At 46.3% G+C, this 24274-nt stretch overlaps 1 protein-coding gene across 2 annotated transcripts in view; it reads left to right on the top strand.

Annotated features, from left to right (window-relative positions):
* FAT3 (FAT atypical cadherin 3) overlaps positions 1-24274 on the top strand; it is a 560699-nt gene that overhangs the window by 495978 nt on the left and 40447 nt on the right. For both annotated transcript variants that reach the window (XM_060017235.1, XM_060017234.1), the window contains exons 13-18: positions 6688-7081; positions 9627-9837; positions 11067-11204; positions 12341-12484; positions 15459-15656; positions 18773-19571. In XM_060017235.1, the coding sequence (XP_059873218.1) occupies positions 6688-7081; positions 9627-9837; positions 11067-11204; positions 12341-12484; positions 15459-15656; positions 18773-19571 (1884 nt within the window). The remainder of the gene's footprint in view (positions 1-6687; positions 7082-9626; positions 9838-11066; positions 11205-12340; positions 12485-15458; positions 15657-18772; positions 19572-24274) is intronic.

Here is a 24274-nt window from a genome sequence, read left to right as displayed (position 1 = left end):
ATCGTTTTTACTTCTTGCTGTAAGAAGTGAGAAGTCGGTAACTCTCTTGAGCAGGTGGGGCAGGACTGGACCCAGCGTTTTAGGAACTTAACTCTGGTTAAATTTAGCCAGGAAGGGATGGAGTCCGAGTTTGCAATTAGGGGTCTCTTGCAACAGTGTAGGTGAGAGAAGGTGGAGCCTTGCCTGACTGACTGTGAGTCCCGGCCACAGACGTTCAAGAGGTCTCTCAGAGGTAGAATCAAAAGAACTCAACATTCCAGTTCAGGTAGGATTGGAAGACATGCAGGAAACCCTAAACGATCTGATAGCTAAGATATTACTTTAATACATAGTTAATAGTTTACGTAATTCCTTGTCAGGTTGCTAAGCTCCTAGAATTAGGGAAGCATCTTTTGGGCTCCACTTCACCTCAGCATGGTGCCTGGAATAGTCAAACAAGTGGCACTTGACAAATCCTTATCAAATGGGAGGGTCATAGCCAGGGTCTCCGGTGAGAAAGACAGAACCCTTGTGCTTCTCAAAAGTACTATATTTTAAGGATAAGGCTAGTGCAAAGGAATGCAATGACATATTCAAGAACCAAAGCTTTGTTTAGCATTTTTCTTCAAAAGGTAATCCTTGTAGCTTAAATAAGAATGTGTCTTAGTCACCACGCCTGGGTCCTAAAGACTGAAATCTAAATGTACTTGTGGGATTTCAAGCACTGATAAATAGACATTCATGAAGACGGGAGAAAGTGTTGGTTCAAAACAACTTATTAGATTGCCTAGGTCATGGGATCGAGGGACTGACAGCCACGGGACATGAAGGAACTGTAAGGGGCAATTGCAATGCTCTGTATCTTAATGCGGAGAGTGGTTCCACGGAGATGTACATTTCTCAGAATTTATGAGCTAGACACTTCACATGTGTTCAGGTTATTGTACGTAAATTATGACACCTCAGTATATCAGTCAAGCTGATATGAAAGCACATGATTAGAACCCAAATTAAAAGTGTTTCTAGAGTATGATTGTTGAGACTGTTTCAAATTACTTTTTCCCCAGATATCTATTCTGTATAAATTCAAGTCCCTTTAGAAAAGCCAGTTTACAGCAATTTAGTACAACTCCCATTTTCTGTGTGCTGCCTACAGGCCAGATCCTGTGCAGGCACTGGAGGATAGAGTGTGAAGGTCACAGACACGGCCCTGCCCTGACAGAGTCAAAGCAGTAGCCATCATGAGACCCCCTGAGTAAGAGCAGAACTCTTGTAGGTTCCTTAAGCCCAGGGAGCTTGATCTCAGAAGGAGGGGAGAAAACATTTTTAAAGACCAGGTTAAAAAAAGTCTCAGTGTCCTTGCTGTGTTGGCTGCTCTGGCCATTTGGTGTTGGTACTGATTCTAACAATCTCAAATATCAAGCTGAGCTCTTCTGACACTAGGTGAGATCCTTGGGGATGATCCTAGCAGTGGGCGTTATTTCTCACTGAGGTATAAAAGCCTTGCTGTAAACTATATGTGTGAACTCTCAACATGTAACTGAATGGTATGAAGCTACTGTGTTAAGTTTTCATCCCATCCAGAAGAGTCCAATAGCTCATCATCACTGGGTTGAACGTGGACTTTTCCTTTGGTGACTCAGCCCATTTATGCCCAGGTCCAGCAACTTCATGGCCAGTTGGAGGAGAGGGTCAGCCCTTTGAAAATAAAAATGAAACCAACTCCATTAATTAACTTGCAAATGAATTACAGTGCTGGAAGGTCATCTTACACTTCAATGGACTAGGTTCTATCATTTTAAAAATGAAGACACCTGAGACCCAACGAGGTTAAGCTACACGAGTATACTTGGGAAACCCATGGGCTACAAGCAAGATCTCCTGTCTTACAAGACTGCACCACACTGCCTTCATTCCTAAGCATTTAAAACTTTGACTTTTCTGTACAGTCCATGCTCCCCAAACAGTCCCTCTTTTCATTTGGCCCAGTTGAGAGGAACCTAGCCTCCATTTAGAAATCTTCCAAGGGAGGGAATATAGATGCCCCTGGCAACCCACCCGCCCCAGGATTTCATAGCCTTCTCTCTGGGAATTTGTACATGCTATTTCTTTCCTCTCACCCCACTCCACAAAATGCCACTACCTGTTACTTCCTTTGAGCAAATCGGGATTTTAAGCATTCTCTGTTTACTTGATTTTAATCCTCTGAAGGCCTGCCCGCTCCATGTGCCACAGTTAACGCGCAGAAACTTCACATGCGATGAAAATCATACTTCTCTTGGTAGTCTGGCATTTCAGCATCTTGAGAAGCTGAGTAGCTCCGTCCTCATTAAATTAAGTGCAAATTGGAGAAGAGAATTACGTACTTAAAAACACAGACACGAAATGATGGATTAATGTTATACCTTAATATAACACGTCGTGACATGCAGTGAGAGCATTAGACCAATTAGCAAGCAAGTCTTCTGCTCGGGTTCATCTTTTCTGCCCGGTACGTAGCGAAAAGCTGGTGATTTGAAGAATGGCATTTATCAAACGCCCTTGGATAGAAAGTTTCCACTTTAGTGACGGGACCTGCATTCATTTAACAAAGAGCCCCCATTGCCTGGTAATACAGCAAAAGACCCGAGTGCTCCAACAGGAGTATTGCCTGCACGTTGACATTTATGCATCTGACTTGATTTCTAGAAACCACTGAAATCTGTTGCAATTGTGTCTAAATTGGAGTTTAGATACATTCCAAAAATATATCCTGCTCTTTTCTTCAGAACTACCAAATCACAAGAGATACCACTTAGCAGGTTTGTTGGTTTGGGTGCCCACCCTGCCCCAACCTTTTCTAGTCTTACTTTCATATAAGTCTGACTGGTAACAGAAAGGAGAGGTAAACCGTAAATCTCCCTGTTCCTCCTGGTGTGAATGCACAAGATACTGTCAGAAGCAAAATATACGGGGAGTGGGGGGAGTTTGGGTCCACAACTTGTTGGGGATGGTTTTCTGCTGTGATACAGCAGAAACTCCCTGTCCCTAAGCTTTAAAGGAACAGAACCTACTCAGAGGGGAGCCGTGGTCTTTGTGTGGCTGGTCAATGTCAGCCTTGTAAACGCAGGGTTCCAACAACAGGGCTAGCCGGCTGAGCTGGAAGCTCTGAAAACACAGCCTCTCCTGCTTGGAGGTCTGAGCAGAGCCGAGCGCCTCTGAATTGGGCTGGGAGAGAAATCTGCAGACTGGGAACACAGGCAGTATTTTTAATTAGATTTCAGCTATCTGTCCCAGTGAAGGAAACACAGGCGGTCATGAAAAGCACCTTCCCTTCGGGCCTTGCTGCCACAGAGAGGGGCAGTGTGCAAACCCAGCCCCTACCTCTCCTAACTCAGCGGGTTGGAGCACCATGGCTTTCAGAACAGGGTCAGAAATGGCCTTCCTCCTACGTGATCTTCAAGTCTGAAGAGGAAGCTTATCCAGGAGCACATCTGAAAATAGGACTTTGTCGCTCCTGCTTACCTACATATGCTAGTGGCCCCAGGGAAATCCCTGCGTCAGTGAAGTGGGTGTTGTCAGCAGATGTTCAGAGGAAAGATCCTGCATGAACTTCCTGCCCCATCTTATTGTTGGTGAGAGTGCTCTTCCATATGCTGGGGCTGGGAGTCAAATCCCCAGGGAACGTGTGTGATTTGAAAACCCATGTGGTGTATTTACGTCAATCACTGATGTGTTTCCATAAATGCATTTTTGTGTCTTTGAGAGGTGTCCTGACACTATCCCGTCAGTCAAGGCAGCTTCCAGGGCACACAGTCAGCTCCGACACCCAGGCAGGGTTATTGTTTTTCAGGTGCAAGCTTGATCACCTCCACGATCCTCGTGTATTCACCCCAGGAATTTATGTTGAAAAGTTTAATCTTGCAGCCACCTGTGAAAGTAGCCAGAAAGCATCCCTAAAACACCTGCTTTGGGGCCTTATTTCAAGGGACAGCAAGGAAAGAGCAAAGACTTCTTGTTTTTCATCCCAGCACCAATAAAATCAGAGGTTGATGTTCATATATCACAGGGTGGTTGTTTTGAAAGAGAAATAGAAGTAAATGATGAAACTTTGGAAAAAATGGACTCTCTGGAATGGAACCATGAACGAACTCTCAATGTTGACCTTCTGGTTAAAGCCACATAATGCAATTTCTGTCATTCCCTCCATGATTTTATTGGTTTGCTTGGAATTTTGGCTTAAGGGAAACTGTACATTGAGGGAGTAAAATGTTTAACTCTTATTACTGCCAAAGGCCTGTCCCCATGGTGAGATGGTGTAGTAGAAAATGACAGTACGTAGGCCCTCCCTGTAAGAGCTTATATTCTAGGGGTCCCTGATTCGCAAAAGACATTTTCAGGTAGTTGTCATAGCTAAAGTCATGACTGATGACTGTCTTCATTAAGAGCGTTTAGGCTCAACATGATGCTTTTCCGGCCTATGAAGTTGTTATGTTTTCTTTCTTATAAACTGTAACTCCTAGTGAATTTGAGGTTTATAAACCATTTTGAAGTGCTGAGCTCCTCGGATGAAAACAGTTAAGTCAATCTTCAGAATCGGAAGTTGGTCCAATCATCATTCATTGATTTGTTGGTTGTTAATGAACATTTCCTGGTTGGTAGGTTTTAGCTTTAGTATATATTAAGGTAAAATGGTATTTTGATAACTACGTGCATTTCTTTAAGCCATGGAACTGGAGACCACCCTCTGACTAGATCCTCTCCCTCCTTTGATGGGATGCTCTAGGCTTACTGGCCACTGTATTTCTTTTTTCCCTTTATATTCCCTTACGACCGCATCCATTCTTTTTTTTTTTTTTTTTTTTTTTTTGTGCGGTACGCAGGCCTCTCAGTGTTGTGGCCTCTCCCGTTGCAGAGCACAGGCTCCAGACACGCAGGCTCAGCGGCCATGGCTCACGGGCCCAGCCGCTCCGTGGCATGTGGGATCTTCCCGGACCCGGGCACGAACCCGTGTCCCCTGCATCGGCAGGCGGACTCTCAACCACTGCGCCACCAGGGAAGCCCATGACCGCATCCATTCTTATGGCTCTGCTGGCTCTCTGAATGTTGAAGACCCTCAAAAATGTAACTCCAATTTGGACCCCTCCTCTGATCTCCAGCCTCCTCTGCTAACTTCCTACTTGAATCTCCACTTACATATAAAATGTCCATCTCACACTTAATCGATGCTAAACAGGGCCCGTGATCTTCGTCCAAATCCTATCGTCTTCCCGCAGTCAGTCCTCTCCATGGCAACTGATGGTAACTCCCTCTTTTCAGTCGCTCGGGCCCAAACCTAAGAGTCATTCTGGGATCTTCTCGTTCGTTCACATCCCACATCCTGCCAGCTCCACGGTGAGAAAGCCATCTATTCTCACCACCTCCAAGTTCAGAATACATTTAGGGCCCCTCACTTCTCACACCCACGTGTTCAGAGTACATCTGGAACCCGACCACGTCTCACCCCTTCCAACACCACCGTCCATTCCAGATGCCCTTATTGCACATCTGTCTTCCTGCAGGAGACTGCCAGTGGGTTTCTGCTTCCTGTCTTGCTGTTCTGTTCATAACCAGCTGCCTGAGCCATCCTGTTAATATCTAATTCATACCGTGTGACTCCCCTCCTCAGAGCCCTCCAGTGCTTCCCAACTACCACCAACAGCGTTCTTCCTCAGATTTCTGCACTGCTCACTCCCTCCCTCCCTCCTTCGGGTCTTCACTCAAATGCCAAACTTCCAACCACCTGTATTAAAAGGACCACCCTTCTCCCCAGGTCCCAAACTCCCTCTCCCCCCAGCACTCACGATTCCCCCCATTATGGCTTCATTCTTCTCTCTTTTTATTCCCAAACATACCATGTATTTTACTGATTCTTTGTTCTTGTTCATTTCTTATTTACTCTCACCAGAAAGTAAAAATTTCCCTCAGGAAATGTTTGTCTCTTGTCCATTATGAGAATCTCTAGTCTTTGGAATAGTGCCTGATAGAGTCTAGATAAAAATGTGTCGAGTTAATTAATTAATTTGTCTTTCTCTTTCTGTGGCACATCCTGACGCTTATACCTGTTGGCATCTTAGAGTTTCTCTTAAGGATGCATGGTGTTCTTTAATATATTGAGAAGATCCAACTATTTCTTTTTTTATTAAGTTGCTGGATTGTTTATTAGGAGACGCATAGTGATCCTCAGGATACCAGTTTCAGATGGAGGTTATAAAGATATGAAGAAATTGCTTGAGGGCTTGAATAATAATAGGTTAGATGTTCTTCGCTGTTTTCAAAACGTTTTTCATCTTCCTTGTGGCCTAGGCAGGTAAGAAATACTGTAACTTGTCCAAGCCACACGAGCCAGAAGAACTGAAGTCAGTTTCTCTAACATGATCAAGACAGTTGGTCAGTTATTTGAAAACATTGAAGGAAGGACTCATAACAACGTGACACATGCATGCAAAACATTTTGCTTTAGATCCAGCTATTTCTGATATTTCTTACCCATATTTTCCGTTTCTTTACCATTTGGTTCAGTTGTAGATTTGTTATAAACTGAAGTCGTCGTAGGACCAAAGCCATTGGTTTCCATAGTTACCGTTTTTCTTTGTGTGGCCATTAGACAGTCATCAAAGCCACAGTCTTCTAGCGCAGAGAGCGTTCCGGCTGCGTCCCTCTCCGCTCACGCTCTCGCGTCTCCCACAGGCACCAACAGGAAGGTCGTGTACTCCCTGGCCGACTCGGCCGACGGGTTCTTCTCCATCGACAGCTCGTCTGGCATCATCATCCTGGAGCAGCCGCTGGACCGAGAACAACAGTCCTCCTACAGCATCAGCGTGCAGGCCACCGACCAGAGCCCCGGCCAGGCCCTGTCCTCTCTGGCCACTGTCACCATCACCGTCCTGGACATTAACGACAACCCCCCCGTGTTTGAGAGGAGGGACTACCTGGTGACGGTGCCTGAGGACACCTCCCCTGGCACCCAAGTCCTTGTTGTTTTTGCCACCAGCAAAGATATAGGCACAAATGCTGAGATTACATACCTCATCCGGTCTGGAAACGAGCAAGGGAAATTTAGGATCAACCCAAAGACAGGTGGGTAAGCAGCAACCAACTTAGAATCTAAGGCTTCACTATACCCTGGTTCTCCTCCTAACCCTCTAATCAACCGCCCTTCTCGGTGGAAACAAGTCTTCTCAGAGCAGGACCTGCATGCCAACCCCAGAGTGCCCTCTGACACTCTGTTCCAACGATGCCCCCTGCTAAGTTTCAGCTCCTTGCTGTGGGCTCACTGGGCAAATACTTGGCCCCTAGGTTGGCTCCAGGATTTTTCAGATTGACAAGCTCGGGAACAGTCATGTGGTTCAAGATGGGGAGATAGTATTTGCAGATGGAGCCGCAGGGTCTGTTTGTTTCTCTCTCTTTTCTGTTTGCTTGTTTTTGTTACTTGGGTCCTATATTTCTATGTTGGAACAGCTCCTGGGGATTAGCCTCCAGTTGCCACTGTCCACGCTCAGGTGGCCACTCTCTGGTCACCTACCAAGGCAGATGTTAATGAGTGATCTGCACGGTGACCTTCAGGCCTTCTAAACCCAGCACTTGGCCGGCTGGAATGGGCATTGTATTTGATTCCTACTCACTGCTCCCATAGTCAGAACACTGCCATTTCTCACCACGCCCTTTTCAAACTCTGCAGGAGGGTGTGGCATCTCCTGGGGAAGCGATGTCTAGAAAGAAACCAAGAGAACAAAGAGAACCCTAGGGTTTTCTCTTCCTCGGGGAGTAATAACTAGTAGGGCTGTTTTGAGTAAGTGAAGAGGATAATTCAAAAAAAAGTTTGGCAATTCTTTGAAAAGTAAACATACTCACCCTTGCGTTTTCAAAGAGTGTTTATATTAATATTTTCAAAGCTCTTTTGTGGATATTCTTATTTGTTTACCTATCCCCCTGTGAATAAGCAAGGCAGCCCATTTCACAGATGAGAAAAGTGAGTCCCTCATACCTTCTGGCCACTGGACATAATTCCGTCATCACTCAAGGAATATGTACTTGTTGAGCAAGAGGGCAAAGGAGGTCTGTTTTCTGTTGGATAATCCAAGACATATGAGCAAGAAACTATCGCAATTAGCAATGTTCGTGTAACGTGGCAGATACACCAGATTCCTATTAAGTTGTTAGTTATTTCTCCCATTTTCTGTATGAGCAAATTGGCTTCAGAGAGGTTAATTTTTCCAATGTGAGTAAGTTGTGGGTGGTGCAGGGATCCAGGATTTGAAGTCAGATCTCCCTGACTCCGGAATACATGCTCTAACCTCTATATAGCACTGCTATGCCATGGGGGTGCAAAAATTGCAGGACACGTAGTCCCTGCCTTAGTATAGGAGGGTGGAAACGTTAATGGAAGGATTGCAGCAGCAGCTTCTCCCACTTAATAGCCCTGTTTATTAAGTGCATTACTTCAAATTAAAATGTATGGGGATTTTCCTCATTTAAATGTGTGTTAGCCTTAGCATGTCTAGTTATGGCCATTGTATATGAATACCATGGGGAAATGGTTGAGTACTGTTTAAATCTGGCTCTGGATAACGAGGCTGGGATGCGAAATAAAGCGCTAGGGGTGGTAATTGCTAAGAAAACATAATTATGGAGAGAAAGAGGCTCTTGCTTTAGGTACGACTTCTATTTCTCACCTTAAGTAGAAGGGCAGGCTTAGCTCCCTGAGAAGCTGCCTGTCTGGAAAGAGAACAGATGTGATGTACTCACCTTGGTCCTAGTGACTGTTTTCCAGGTGGGAGAGAGAGGTAAATGCCCTCGAGAACTGCTCTGCAGACGGTACAATGACCAGCTACCAAGTGCAGGAGGCAGGACTGGGTCGCCCACCAGAAAGGGCTAGGATGGGAAGGAAAGAACAGTCAAGGAGCCCCTCGTGGAGGTGCCCCCACCTAGCTGCTTTCACCTGTTCTCCTTGCTTAATTTAAGAACTCTGTGCCATGGGTATTAGCTCTGCTCTGTAGTTGTAGACACTAAACTCACGCTTGCTATTTGGTAACAGATTCCCAAGTGTTTCCTTTTCCGTCACATCACTACATCCTGAACTTTCTGAGGTCTTTGTCCTCTTTGTGCCATAAAAGTTTCAGAAAAGCGGCTTATAAGTAGGGGAGGCACCTTAGTGGTTAATTCAGTTTAAGAGTTAGGTTAAGTCTGCAAGTATATACTTACTGATGAGGGACGGGGTCATGCAATCACGTCCACGCATCTTGGCACATTCTCAGTCTGCCTGGGTCCACCTGAGGAATCCTGGGGAGATGCTCATAGGGGATGCTTGCTCCGGTCCCTCCTCCCAAATTGCCTGAGAGTGAATAATGCCAGAGATTTTCAGGCTGCCCGAGGGAAGTTCAGAAGCTATTGCGGAAACATGCAAAGACCTGATTTCTTCAGCATTGTGTCTGATGGATAGCAATGTTTTAACTGACAGCGTTAATCAGACTCTGGGTTGCTTTGAGCTGGGTATTAAGTAAACCAATTCCTGAATATCTCAAACTCTTGGCTGGAAATGATGTTACAAATATTACCATGATTGTGGGACTGCTGACCAGAGTTTCTCCTAATCAAATCTAAAGCTCCCCATTTTCCTTCAAAGGGAGTATCTCCGTGTCTGAGGTCCTGGACTTTGAACTATGCAGAAAGTTTTACCTGGTGGTGGAAGCGAAAGACGGGGGCACCCCCGCCCTCAGTGCCATGGCCACTGTCAACATCAACCTCACAGATGTGAATGACAACCCTCCCGAGTTCAGCCAGGATGTCTACAGTGCCGTCATAAGTGAAGACGCCTCGGTCGGGGACTCTGTCATTTCGGTAGGTGCCAGGGGCGTGGTCCAGACACCTGGGACTAATAATCCTCAAGAGAGTAAAAAAGGGAGCAGAGTCTGTCTCGGATTCTCTTCGCACTTCCTCCTTTCAGCGTCCTTTGGTCCCCAAGAACTCTAGTCAGACACCAGCCTTTCAACTACTCCTTCTCCACATTCTGTTAGAAAGGGTCTGATAAAGTTCATTTATATCAAGGTGTAAGTGATCACTCATCACGTTCCTCCCAGGAGTGTATTTTTTTGAGAAACAAAACAGACCATGGAATGAATTTCTAATGATAGCTCCTACTAGCTTGTGACCTTGGATGACAAGTTAGTAGATGGCTAAGGACAGAATAAGAACATCCTTCCCACCCCCCCCAAATACACACATACACACACACACACACACACACACACACACACACACACACACACATACAGAAGGACAGCTACAAATGGGATCAAGCTTAAGACTGACTGGTTACTCTTAAAGGAGCTCTTTCTGGAAGGAATTTTTTCTATACCAATAAGAGCAAGCTATGTATTAGGAGGACACAGGTTCTCTTAGACATAGAAATTACATTTGGGAACAGTGAGTCAGTCCCGTCCTCAACACCCTCATTACCCCTAGGTGGGAGAGGTCCCTTCCACCCACCCTCATATCTGGCTCCTGTAGCACCAGCTGTTCATTCTTTACACATCCAAGGTAGACTTCCCAGGCCATTTCTCCTGGGGCCTGAAACGATTACAAGACTATTTCCATACATATAAATCCCAACATCACCAATGTGGAGCAGCAGACAGTGGGGCTGTGTGTTTGCCATGTGGGAAAGGGAATTTTCTTGGACTTCCTTAACATGGGAATGCATACATTTAGAAAATACCTGACTCAGTGGCAGAGACCATTGTTTTGCCGAATTGGGAAAGAATCCCCGAAGTATCCCTATCAGTTAGTGTTGGGTCTATCCTCACTGGCTCAAGGCCTGAGGAAAATCAGGCCTAGCAAGCATCAGGCTGTAGGCAGATAAAAATGAACATAAATAAAACGGCAGCTCTAGTAATGGTGCTTTCCCCCTTCGGCCAACCCCAAATCTCTTACCCTGGCATTGGTGAGTAGAACGCCTAAGAAAACTCTCAGAGTTGTGCCCATTTGTACAGACCTGGGACCCTAAGAATAAACCTTTTCTCTGTCTGTCGTGTCATGTCTTTGCTTTGTTTTGCTTGTGTCCCGTGAAGCTAATAGCAGAAGATGCAGACAGCCAGCCCAATGGACAGATTCGATTTTCCATTGTGAATGGAGATCGAGACAGTGAATTTGCTGTGGATCCTGTCTCGGGACTTGTGAAGGTTAAAAAGAAATTGGACCGGGAACGGGTAAGCTAGTTTAGGCCTGCTCCCTTCGCATCCACACCCACCCCTTCACTGAAATCAGGCCAGACTCCATGAGTATAAGTGGGAAGGTTCTCCATTCTAAATAACGCGAGTGGGAATTCCCTGGTGGTTCAGTAGTTAGGACTCTGCGTTTTCACTGCCGTAGCCTGGGTTTGATCCCTGATCGGTGAACTAAGATCCCATCAGCCTCGAGGTGCAGCCAAAAAAAAAAAGAAACAAACGAACAACGACAACAAAAAAACACACATTGAATAATGGGAGTAAATAGGGATGGACTAAAATGCAGCAGGAAGTATTTTCATTAGACCTTAGAAAGAATTTGTTGCCAGTAGATGCTGGTATTTTCTTATTTTTGGAGGCTTTAAAGAAAAAGCAAAAACCTGGCTTTCTAGATGGTTTGAATTTTGGTCCTTCCAAAGCAAGAAAGCAGAAAAGTATATTCAGCGTCGGGATCCTGTGGTCCTGGTTTCATGAACAGCATGGACCCTAAGTGAGCAGATACAAAAGGATAACCTGAAGGTATCTAGGTCAGAAAGAATGGTCCAGCAGATTCCTCTGCCCGAGGTTAAACTAAGTTTCTAAACACTGCCTTTTTGGACCAAAAATATGTCTTCAAAGTGAAATTTAAATATGGAAAAAGATGCCATAGGCGTGACGCTTAAACGTAGAAAGACTTCACTGGGTAATAGAAGCCCGTAATATACTCCCAAAGTATGAAAAGTCATACTTAGGACAGATCGGTTGTGACAACTGTTATGGTTTGAACGACGGCCAAGAGCTGTGGTTCTAACCTGGGCTGATTTTACCCCCAGGGGACATCTGGCAATATTTGGAGACATTTTTGGTTGTGACAAGCAGGCAGAGGCAATATTGACTTCTAGTGAGTAGAGACCAGGGACGCTGCTAAACACCCTGCAACGCACAGGTCCGCCCCCGACAACTAAGAATTATCTGGCCCCAAAGGCCAGTTGGTGCCGAGGTTGAAAAACCCCGGTCTAGAGACTCAACGTGAAGATGGCTCATCTTCCGCAAAGCACTGCAAGCCTGCAGCGCCTGAGCGAGCCCAGAAGGAAGCAAGCGCTGTGATCCTTCACTGTCGGCCCTTTGTGCTTTGGCAGGTGTCTGGATACTCCCTGCTCATCCAGGCAGTAGACAGCGGCATTCCTGCGATGTCTTCAACTGCCACTGTCAACATTGATATTTCTGATGTAAACGACAACAGCCCCGTATTTACACCTGCTAACTATACCGCTGTGATCCAGGTGAGCAAATCTGGCCTCCCAGGCTCTTGTCCTTATGCACTCATCCTCCTTCCTCCGCTGTTAGTTACTCATCTTGGTTTACTCTTGTTTTTACCTAATATCAACTCATCCCATCATAGGGCTAGTATGAAAAGAGCCTGATTCTTCTACTGCAACTGATTCATAAAACGTCGATCAGTGCTACGGCCAATGGGGTTCTTTCAAGTGTCAGGTGCTCTCCGTACACGGTCTGTCCTCACGACCACCCTCACTTTATAGTGAAGGAGGTAAGGATCTGAGAGGTTAAGTAGCTCAACCAAGATCATGAAACCGTTAGGTGATAGAGTCAGCATTTGAACTCGGGTCTGTCTTCTGAAAAGACTATTCTCTTCCCACAGTGACAGGCTGCCTTTAAGCCACTTTGTGCTATTCTAGCAGGGGAGGGAGGTTGATACGAACCATCTTGTTTGTCAAAGGGAGATTGGCCATCAGGCTAGAGCTGCTCGTCATTAAAATCAGTCTTCCAGGGCTTCCCTGGTGGCGCAGTCGTTGAGAGTCCGCCTGCCCATGCAGAGGACACGGGTTCGTGCCCCGGTCCGGGAAGATCCCACATGCCGCGGAGCGGCTGGGCCCGTGAGCCATGGCCACTGAGCCTGTGCGTCTGGAGCCTGTGCTCTGCAACGGGAGAGGCCTCAACAGTGAGAGGCCCGCGTACCGCAAAAAAAAAAAAAAAAAAAAATCAGTCTTCCATAAGCAGTTTGTTTAGCAGTTTAAACCCACTTGCTCTCTAAAATTAGACTGCAGGAGAGAGTGACTTACTGCTGGTGTTCTGCTCTCAGAGAGAACGACTTTTCTTCCCAGCTATTTTTTTTTTTTTTAATTCAAAAGATATCTCGTGAGCACGGTACTAAGCGCCAAGCTACGTCCATTTCCCAGTATTTCTAGAAGCTGAAAGTCCGACTTCAAGAGGATCAGGAGATCCAGTCCAGGAATACTGTCAGCATGGAGGACTTACAGGAGACAGGGATGGATATATGTGTCTTGTGGGGACCATGGATACTTTAGGAAATCAGCCTCAGAATCACCTGCCCATCTTGAGGGGCGCCTTTGGAACAACATTCAAGACTTTGAGTCTGGCCATCTATAGGCCCCCAGCTCCCCACACCACTGAGCCCCCCCAGAATCAGGCTGAGCAGCTCTCTGCTCCCTTCCTACCCCTTTCTCAGCGAAACCCGATTCCTTCCCCAGCGGTATTTTGGTTTCCTCTCCTCTCTGATGCTCATTCCAGCAGCTGTGCATTCCTGCCCCTCTCCAGCTTCCACAGAGCTCCCCCCCAGGCTCTGCCCCTTCCCCTACTGCCGCTTCCCTCCATGGCTCTGCTCCCCACCTGTCCCCACGATGCTGCTCTCTGCCCCCCCTCCCCTGCCTCCGCTCACTAGCCCAGCGCCAAATGGGCTCTGGCTACTCAAGGTCAGTTTTATGACACGCGTCGATCAGCTTGACAGACTGTTCTCACACGCGCTCCAGGAAGTCAGCAGGGAGAGAACAGAGACTCTGAGCCCACGAGCGGGGACCGTGGCTTCTTGTCTGCAACACTGGGCCCGTCTGTGTTCTCTTTCACCCTCCTTCCTCGGATGCGACCCCTCAGGCACACATCCTCTTACCCTCTCTCTTGTATGGAGGAAATGGCTTTTATAGAGAGAGCAAACAAATCAATAAATCTTCTGTGTTGTGTGGGGCTGAGGATACTGTCAGCTTGCACTAATAAATCTACGCTGGGCTGGGACGTTTCCACAACTTATTCCAGCGGGAGACGGTGTCTAGTTCCTGATAACCAAAAGGCCACTTGAGAGGAGAAGCAACATGAGAAGTATCTGAGGTTCTTTTCTCCTGCAAAAAAAATGCTCCTCCCATTGTTCACCCCAGAATGATTTTCTTTTTCCAACACATGGTTCTCATAAGACTAATTCAGCGCCTAACACATGAGTGCGCCCGCCCCGCCCGTGACTGCTGTCATGCAGGGTATCATTGTCTCCATCTCTGGGACCCAAACTCAGTTAATCCAAAGTCAATGTCATCAGAAGGCCTGAACGAATGAAAATGACTTCAGGCCCGAGCTGTGGGAATGCTGAAGTCTAAACAGAGCAGAGCAAGGAAACCAGTGCCTGAGCTACCGAAGAGTTCAATTTGGTGTTTTCAAAGTAAGGACAACCTTGGGCCCAAGAAGGAGTAACTAGGAGCCTTTGTGTTTCCATCTGGGGTAGAAGGCAGAGTTTCTGCAAAATCCTGTTGGCATAATGACATCCGGACTTCCGAAACTTACAGATTCCTTTTCTCTTCATTCGCTAACTGAGGAATATCCATCCCATCCCGTTTCCCTTCCCTTAAGAAATAGCAAAACTGTGTTCTGATGGCTGGGGTGAAAAGCCCTGTTTTTCACCTGACACCCGCCTTTGTATTTTTCCTGGGAAGTTGCCAGGATGTCCCCCTAAAGAGTCCGGTATTGTGACTTTGTGTCACCATGTTGGGCCTCCGCATAACTGTGCTGTGGTAAGTGTGACGAAGTGCTTTCCCATCCTGAAAGGTTGATGTTTTCTTGGCCCGAGAGGATTTCTGACATCGTCATGAAGGCTGATGAGCACCGTGTATCTCTGGAGCCGTTCGGGTGAACTCAGGGCAGTTCCAGCCTTTCGAGGACAAGGTATAACCAGCAGCATCCTTGGAACCTGCAAACCCATTCAAAGCCAAGTCCTCATGTTTTCACGTGCAGCTCACTGTCTCACAGGGCAGCTGTGGAGTGGCAGCGAAGGATGGGAAACATGACGCTCACAGAGGCCAGCACATTTTCAGAAGACAAGATAACATCACAGGGAATCCCTTCCGCAAAAAGCCCTGTTTCTAGCACAGCACTCTCAGCTGGTAATGATGGGTTTTCTTTTTAAATGCGAAGAGAGGTGTAATTTTATCTTCCCTTTTAATATACTCTCTTATGCAGGAAAATAAGCCAGTAGGCACCAGCATTTTGCAGCTCGTGGTGACAGACAGAGACTCCTTTCACAATGGGCCTCCCTTCTCCTTCTCTATTTTGTCGGGAAACGAAGAGGAGGCGTTCGTGTTGGACTCGGATGGGATCCTGCGCTCAGCCGTGGTCTTCCAGCACATGGAGTCTCCAGAGTATGTGCTGTGTGTCCAGGTATAGCCTCATCCTCTGGCCGCATCGGGCCAGCTTTCTCTCGTGCTGGTTGCTGGGCCCGTTGGTTGGGTTTTCTTTGTCAAGCAAGTCAACATAAATCATTACTCATTTTAATTTCAAATTCAATTTCACACCAATAAAAGTGGCCTCTGTATGTGAAGTTGAACAGGAAGGAAAGGAAGCATCATTGTTGAAGTGGGACGTTCCCGTAGGGTGTGCCGGGCTGACAGTCACTGGGCTTAAATCTGCATTCTGAAAATTCCTGGGGTTCTAGTCGAGCCCCAAAGACAACTCATTTGTCAAGCCTTGCTGCTTGGTACTGAGAAGTGTTTCCCAGGTCAACCCGAGTGGGGAAGGAACCAATCCTTGTCCTAATGTGATGGAGCTATTTCATGGCCTCTGCTTTTGAAGAGACCTCAACTTGGTACGTTTCCCCAGTGAGATGGGAGGGGAACAGGGATTCAGATGGCAATGGCCTCCCAACATTTCAGCTTCTTCAAGGTCATGGTGTAAAATGAAGTGAGACAAAGAGGCAAAAGTGGCAGTTATGGGAAGGGTGTGGGTAGGAGCAGGAAAGAGAGAGCACCAAAAATTCACTGGGTGCAAATTTTGCCAGTACCAAGATGTGGGTCCCATCAGTGAAACTGAGTGACTTTTTTTACCCACAGTTGGCACAGAGGGCAACCTAAACTCATTATTGATGGTGGCAATAACAACAATAGCCATTCTTTATGTAGCATTTCATTGTGTACCTTATTTCTCTGGATAAACTATGGCTTACTCTACTCCACGAAACCTTCCAAATTAATGACTTTTGGGTCCAAGCACATTGATAAACTCTTCAGTTGCCACCCACGCGTCCAACAATATTATGTGAATGATTTTATATCACAGTATAGGTCCTCAAGGGCAAGGAGAGAGTTTTAGTGCCTTCTCACAGAAGCTAGTACAGTCCTTTGCATACCTTCTCTGGTTGTTAGAGAGCATATTTCATAACTCAGACTTTGTAAACACCAAAACTAGTAAACCTAAAAACTAGTAGGAGAGCTTCCTCCTACTAGTCCCTTATATTAAACTACCAACAAGTCGCACGTTTCTGCCTTCATAAGGTCCCCGTGTGCATCAGGTATGTTCCCTTTGCCATCACCCCACTTTATTCTATATCGCCCGATACTCATACTATTGCAGAAGCCTCCCGGGTGTTCCTCTGGCTTCCGCCTCATTCTTTTCTGATCTATCCCTACACCCCTCCAGGCTAATCATTCCACTTTGATTATATCAGTCCACTTTGATTATGTCATTCCACTAAACCAGAGGTCAACAGACTATAATAGCCCCTGAACCACATCCTGTCCTCAGCCTGTTTTTATAAATAAAGTTTTATTAGAACACAGCCTCACCGATTCATTTACATATGCTCTGGGCTTCTTCTCTGGTGGAATGATAGCTGAGTAGTTGATAGAGATCATATAACCCCAAAGCCTAAACTATTTCTTATCTAGCCCTTTACAGAAAAAGTGTACCAACCCCTAAACTAAATCCATCTGAGCTCCCTAGTGCCTGAAAACTTGTGAATTCTGACTCTTTCAGACTTTAGGCAGACACGACTGTGCAGTCCTTCTCAGGCCACAAGCCCATGAGTCCGCCACCTTACACCCAGTGGCTTCATGCCTTTCTGTCACCTTTCTGGTTTTCAACATCTGAGTGGGCAACCTCTGGCCTATAGAGTCCAAACTCATCACTGTCTTTTTTTTTTTTTTGCGGTACGCGGGTCTCTCACTGTTGTGGCCTCTCCTGTTGCGGAGCACAGGCTCCGGACGCGCAGGCTCAGCGGCCATGGCTCACGAGCCCAGCCGCAGCATGTGGGATCCTCCCGGACCGGGGCACGAACCCGCGTCCCCTGCATCGGCAGGCGGACTCTCAACCACTGCGCCACCAGGGAAGCCCCATCACTGTCTTTTGAGGCCATACACAGTTTCACTTCAAGTTCAACCTAATTTGCTAAATTTATCTCTTCTTACACGAATATTCCATTTCAGCATCTCCGGTTCATATAATTCATTTTTAAAAGCATATGGTGATGGTAATAATAAAAATGACAACATTACATTAACTCTCACATACTAAGTACTTCTATGAGTCAAGCCTGTGCTAAGTACGTTGCAATCACTGTGTCTGTTAATCCCCACAGTACAAGAATCCTGTGAGGTAGATATGACTATTTTATTCAAATTAAAGATACAGAAATTGAAGCTCGAAGAAGTTAAGTGACTTACTCCAGGCCAGACACATAGAGGCAGAGCCAAGATTCAAACTCAGGTCTCTGTGATGAGCAAGCCTGTGCTTTTCTACTGCCTTCTACATACAAGGACACGTCTCCTCAGACGGTACCTGGCCTGCAAGGTCCTTTGCAGCCCCACATCTCGAGATACCCGCCCTGGGGACCCAGCCCCTGAGAATCTGCCCTTCTCAGAAGTCCTACAGCACTGACTACCTTCACATTGCACATGGCAGGTTCTCAGTAATGATCTGTTTCAGGGTAGTGGTTCTGTCAATTCTTATGTAAAGAAGGAAGTCAAAATGGGTTTTTTCAGGCTACCTATTTTGCCCTTCAGTGTACCATCTTTTATTCTAAATCCTGATATTGTGTACTTCTCACTTTAAATAACATTGTTTCTTAAATGTGCAGAAAAGTGCTGTCTGGTCCAATCAAAAGCAAAGAAGCCAAAGAGAACAAAGATTTCTCCTACAAGTGGGAATGCCACTTTATGGGGTTCCCCTGTGGCTTCTGTCCAAAATTAAAACAAGGCCAGGCTGTTGTGGGCATGCTGGATCCTATAGCGCCCTCTGTTCTCCCTCCCAATTCACCCCCATGGCTTTATTGTGTTGACACATTTTATTGTCCATAACAGAGTGCACATATGGGGACCCCAGGTGATAAATCACTCCTCTTACTTAAATGCACATCCTCAACATTTTGCAGAATAGTGGCAGGGGATGGAGGAAGAAGCAAACATGGTTAAAGGAACAGACATCTTCAGAGTTTTGTTGATCTTTTTTTAATTATTATGTTTTTTTTCTTACTTCCTTGGCTTTCTCCCTCTTGGTTGTTTTAGGCAAAAGACTCAGGCAAACCTCAGCAAGTTTCTCACTCCTACATCCGCGTGCGGGTCATCGAGGAAAGCATCCACAAGCCCACAGCCATCCCCCTGGAAATTTTCATCGTCACCATGGAGGACGACTTTCCTGGTGGGGTCATTGGGAAGATCCATGCCACAGATCAAGATGTGTATGATGTCCTCACATTTGCCCTGAAATCGGAGCAGAAAAGCTTGTTCAAGGTGAACAGTCATGATGGGAAAATCATCGCCCTAGGAGGCCTGGACAGCGGGAAGTACATCCTGAACGTGTCAGTGAGTGATGGCCGTTTCCAGGTGCCCATCGACGTGGTCGTGCATGTGGAGCAGCTGGTGCACGAGATGCTGCAGAACACCGTCACCATCCGCTTCGAGAACGTATCCCCCGAGGACTTTGTGGGGCTGCACATGCACGGGTTCCGGCGCACCCTGCGGAACGCGGTCCTCACCCAGAAGCAGGACAGCCTGCATATCATCAGCATCCAGCCCGTGGCGGGCACCCATGAGCTGGACATGCTGTTCGCGGTGGAGACGCCCAACAGTGAGTTCTACAAGCCGGCCTACCTGATCCAGAAGCTGTCCAATGCCAGGAGACATCTGGAGAACGTCATGCGCATCTCAGCCATCCTGGAGAAGAACTGCTCCGGGCTGGATTGCCAGGAGCAGCACTGCGAGCAAGGCTTGTCGCTGGATTCCCACGCGCTCATGACCTACAGCACAGCTCGCATCAGCTTCGTGTGCCCGCGTTTCTACAGGAACGTGCGCTGCACCTGTAACGGTGAGTGCGGTTCGGAGGGTGCCCTCCCCAGTCCTGAGCTTTCAGAGGTGGCCTGGATTACCATCCTGGCATGCATGCATTCGTTCATTCACTCATTGGACAAAATATTTACTGCCCGCCATGTCTTGCACATTGTAAATAGTGCTGCAGTGAACACTGGGGTGCGTGTGTCTTTTCAGATTAGAGTTTTTGTCTTTTCTGGATATACGGCCAGGAGTGGGATTGCTGGATCATACGGTAACTCTATTTTTAGTTTTTTAAGGAACCTCCATACTGTTCTCCACGGTGGCTGCACTAGGTATCGTATGATATCACCTACATGTGGAATCCAAACACAAATTATATGAACGAACTTATTTACAAAACAGAAATTGACTCTCAGTCATAGAAAACAAATTTATGGTTATCAAAGGGGCAAGGTGGAGGGTATATATTAGGAGTATGGGATTAACAGATAACAATACTATATGTAAAATAAACAATAAGCACCTACTGTATAGCACAGGGCGCTATATTCAATATCTTGTAATAACCTGTAATGGAAAAGAATCTGAAAAAGAATATATATATATATATATATATATATATATATATATATATATATATATATATATAGAACTGAATAACTTTGCTGTACACCTGAAGCTAACACGTCACTGTAAATCAACTATATTTCAATGTTAAAAAAAAAAAAAGTAGGAATTAGACGTGTGATAACAGGTAGGGGAGGGACAGCATTCCAGTGGAGGGGCTGTTTGTATGAGGCTTAGGGGCAAGACAGCAACCTACAATGAGGGGATTGAAAGAGATTTCCAGTGATGACAAAGGAGACTTGTGAGTCGGCCCAGTGATCACAGAAGAGCCATTAGCCAGGGTGACGTTCTAGAAATTATCTCAAAGCAGTGGGAGCCATTGGCTCATTTGACGGGGGAGAAGTGACAGAATCAGGTCTGTATTTCATGAAGAGCCTGCTGGCTGCAGAGGTGAATGGGTTAGACGGGGCCGGGCCAGAGGCAGGGAAACAAGTTCAGAAGCTATCGCAGAGGGGAAAGGCAGCTGGATTTGCTTCAGTGAAAAACAGGGGCCAGATATTCCGGAGCACAGTCAAGGGGTGGATTCAGCCCTCAGAGCGGCAGAGATGGAATGGTTTGTATTTGTCGACGTAACTAGAGTCTCTGAACCTTGACCTTCCCTGGTCAGAGGCCATAGCTGCACAGAGTCGCATGACCACAGTGGTCAGCAAGAAACCTTGCTCTCTCCCTCTTTTTCTCTCTCTGACATGTGGCACCATAAATTCACTGCCCTCTTCGAAGAAAACTGCACCTGGAGTTTTTCTAGCCAGTGAAAACTTGGCCTAAAGGTACTGTGGCCAGAAGAGAAGCCATTTATAAAACATCCTTTAGGTAATTGAGGACAGGCAGGGCCCCTGCCCTCTTCCCTTGTAGAACGTTTTGTGTTGCACTTTGGAGAATGAGTTCATCAGAGGAAGGCCCCAGAGATCACAGCTCCCTCGAGAGACCTTTTGATGACCTCCGAGCAGCCTAGAAGAGTGCTGGCCACTCACTTCGTGGTCCCCAGTGAATTCTGTTTGTGTTTTCATCACGTAGATGCAGTGATATCCAAACTGTTGAATATGTAAATTAGCTCCAAAGGAACTCCAAGCATGTGTGCTAGGTGAAATGCATTTCTGGCAGAAGCCACCAACATGCAGGATTTATGAATGCCAGTCGTCCAGACCCTACCTATATTTCCTTTGTAGGCAAATTGATTTATGTACCAGAGCTCTGCTAGAACCTTCCTGCAGTGATTCACAGCAGGGTTCAAAAGAGGTTCGAGACAGGACAGTGCAGACTCTGCAGGAGAAACTAAACCAGCTAATTAATCCTTGTGCTCTGGGAACTCATTTCATTCAGTAGAAAACTGTGGTGCCGGCAATGTCCTAGGCACTGCAGATTCAAAGTGAAAAAAGACACAGTTCCTGCTCTTAGGAGCTGGCTATTGTGAACTCAGCTGTTGCAAGTACCTGTTTGCATTAATGGTGTTATAAGGAATGCTGGGGAGGAAAAAGGACAGAGTCCCTATCGTGGCCAGAGGAAAGCTTTCTGTGACATTTAGGCACCAGAGACCACCTATATTCTAAGTTTTGAGGGATGAGTATGAGTTCTTCAAGAAGAGACAAGGGGAGGGCAGGCTTAGCAGTTTTCTTCAAAGCAGGGATTTAGATTTTGTTGGAGAGAGGGGTCTTGCTCTGCATTTTGCATGAGACACTGATGTTTTAAATGCAGTGAGTTTCAAGGTGGTATCCTGGCCCAGGGCTCCTGTCCTCGAGTCCCCATAAATCTTTCCACTCCCGGGAAACCCAGAATGCTGGAAGTTTTTGTGATTCAGCCCCGAGACGTCCCAAGAGGAGGCTTTCTCGGTTTAAAAAGTGAGCATTTCCTGAACAAGAACTCTGTGCAGACTCGCCTCACTTCTCAGCCCCTTTGCACCTTTAAGTCACTCTTGTAATTAAGCTGCAAAATAAAATACTGGATGTTAGTGGTAAAAGGACCTCAGAACATCATCTGGCCCAATCCCCATCTTCAGCAGCTGATATACGATAATCTCCCTTTTATAAATATGGTAGCTGCCTGCCTTGCCCAGGGCCATACGGCTGGTGAGAAGGGCATGCTGATTCAATAAAGGTTCATCTTGGGCCCTTGTTTTATTCCCTGCATCTTAAGAACAGGAACTCTTCCATTTTTTATAGGATTCATAACCCCAGTGCTATGTACTCTATAAGAATATTCAAATAACCCCATTTTTCCTGACTGATCACCAACCTCATAGACCCATGGCAGAATAGCAGAGGATCTCAGACTCCACTATGCCTGTGGCTTACTAGAAATGCCCACTCCTGAGACCCGCACTCAAATATAGCAGGAGGTTTTGGGTGGAGCCTGGGAGCCACTATATATGTAGCCTGGGTGATTCTAATTCTGGCGAGTTTGGTGAGGAAACCAAACTCTAAGAAATCTCACATCAACATAAAATAGAAACAGTTTCCTCTGGGTTCAGAGGGCAAACTCTTAATTATCATAGTAATGGCTCTCTCGGTTTTTCTGAAGTATCCTCGTAAATAAAAATACAGTGAAGAACTGTTAAGGAAAGCATTAATCATTTTAGACATTTTCTCATTTATTGGAAAGGAGAGGTAATTGAAGTCAGTAAATGCCCCCAGGCCCCCAAACACACACACATACACACACACACACACGCACACCCAGTACTGCTGCTTGTCTGTTTATCCTAGAAGGTTGACAGATACAATAAATGGACTTTTCCACCACTTGGTGGAATAATTAGGATGATAAATAGAGGTAGCTGCCCATTCTGGGCTGTGTAGTAATATTTATACAGATTTGGCCTCAATATTCTACCCTCCTCCCAACTTCCAACCCATCTTTCTCTCATGCAGACTTTTGGGTCAGATTAACATCATTTACATCTTAAACCAAAATGCTGAGTTGCTTTGACAAAATGCAAACAGGCTTGAAATTTAGTGCCAAAGAGCCTCATTATATTCCAGCCCCCACAAAGCATCACGTTTGAACAAAAGTTTGAGAGCTACAGAGAGAGTTCTGAGGTCGTGCGGTGGCTCCTGGTAAACTTTAGATGTTCGGTGAACTTTGGCACTTGGGTAAGAAAGCCCGACACCAACCTAAACGATGGGGAATGATAAAGGCCCTTGAGCTCCTCTGCGGAAGCCAGAGGACAGAGCATTGGGGCAGCCCATGGGGCAGTGATGATTGTCCAGTTTGGAAAATTTTCATTGATTTTTCAAAAGTCTAATCTAGAAATAGATCAAAAAGGAGACGCTTTGTCCAAGAGAATGGACTCGCCACGAGACCATCAGAGTTTAAGACCAATGTGTTTATGAGAATGTTAGTGGAAGTGGATGCCTGATTTGCCTAGTCCTGGTTCAGATATGGAACCCAGACTAGAAACTGGAGCTCCAGTAAAACGCGTGGAGCGTCTGCCGTGGGTGAGCTCTGTGCTGGCAGGGCTGAGGGTGACAGCAGCCGTGCCCTCAGCCAGTGGTGTATGATGCCACTGTGAGGGTTTGCAGGGCAGGGAGAAGAACACTGAGGGTGATGCCACCTGCACTAGGTCTGAAAGGATGCCTAGAATTAGGTAGGTGATGGGGAGGGAGTGCTCAAGCCTGAGGAACATTAGAGCCAAGGAATAGAGGCGAGAAACCGCGTGCAGTGCAGTGCACAGATAAAGGCTGGGACAAACATAGCAACTAACATTTAGTGAGCAGTGACCTGTTACTGAGCTGTGTTTCACACAGGTGTCATTGCATTTAACCCTCATCATAACCCTAAAGGGTAGGTATCATTAACTTTCCTCAAAAGCTAAGGAAACTTGGACTTGGAAATATCAGTTGACTTGCTCAAGGTCACAAACTTAGTAAGGGTCAAGCTAGGATTCACACCTGGCAGTCCTAACCACTGTACCCTATCACCTCTGCACAGATGTGAAAGGAACTTGAAATTCACCCAGTCCAACCTCCCACCCACTACAGACATCCTGTTCACTGTACTCCTGGCACAATAATTCAGCCAAGGTTTGAACCCCAGTCCGGGCACTCACTACCTCACAAGATGGACCTAAGACAACTTCTCTCTTCTAGGGCACCAAAATCCACCTCCTTGTGATGT

This window comes from Delphinus delphis, chromosome 8 (genome assembly GCF_949987515.2).
Source record: "Delphinus delphis chromosome 8, mDelDel1.2, whole genome shotgun sequence".
In the NCBI taxonomy this organism is placed as follows: domain Eukaryota; kingdom Metazoa; phylum Chordata; class Mammalia; order Artiodactyla; family Delphinidae; genus Delphinus; species Delphinus delphis.
The sequence above is the reverse complement of the archived record's forward strand: the minus strand, read 5'-3'. Positions and strand labels throughout refer to the sequence as shown.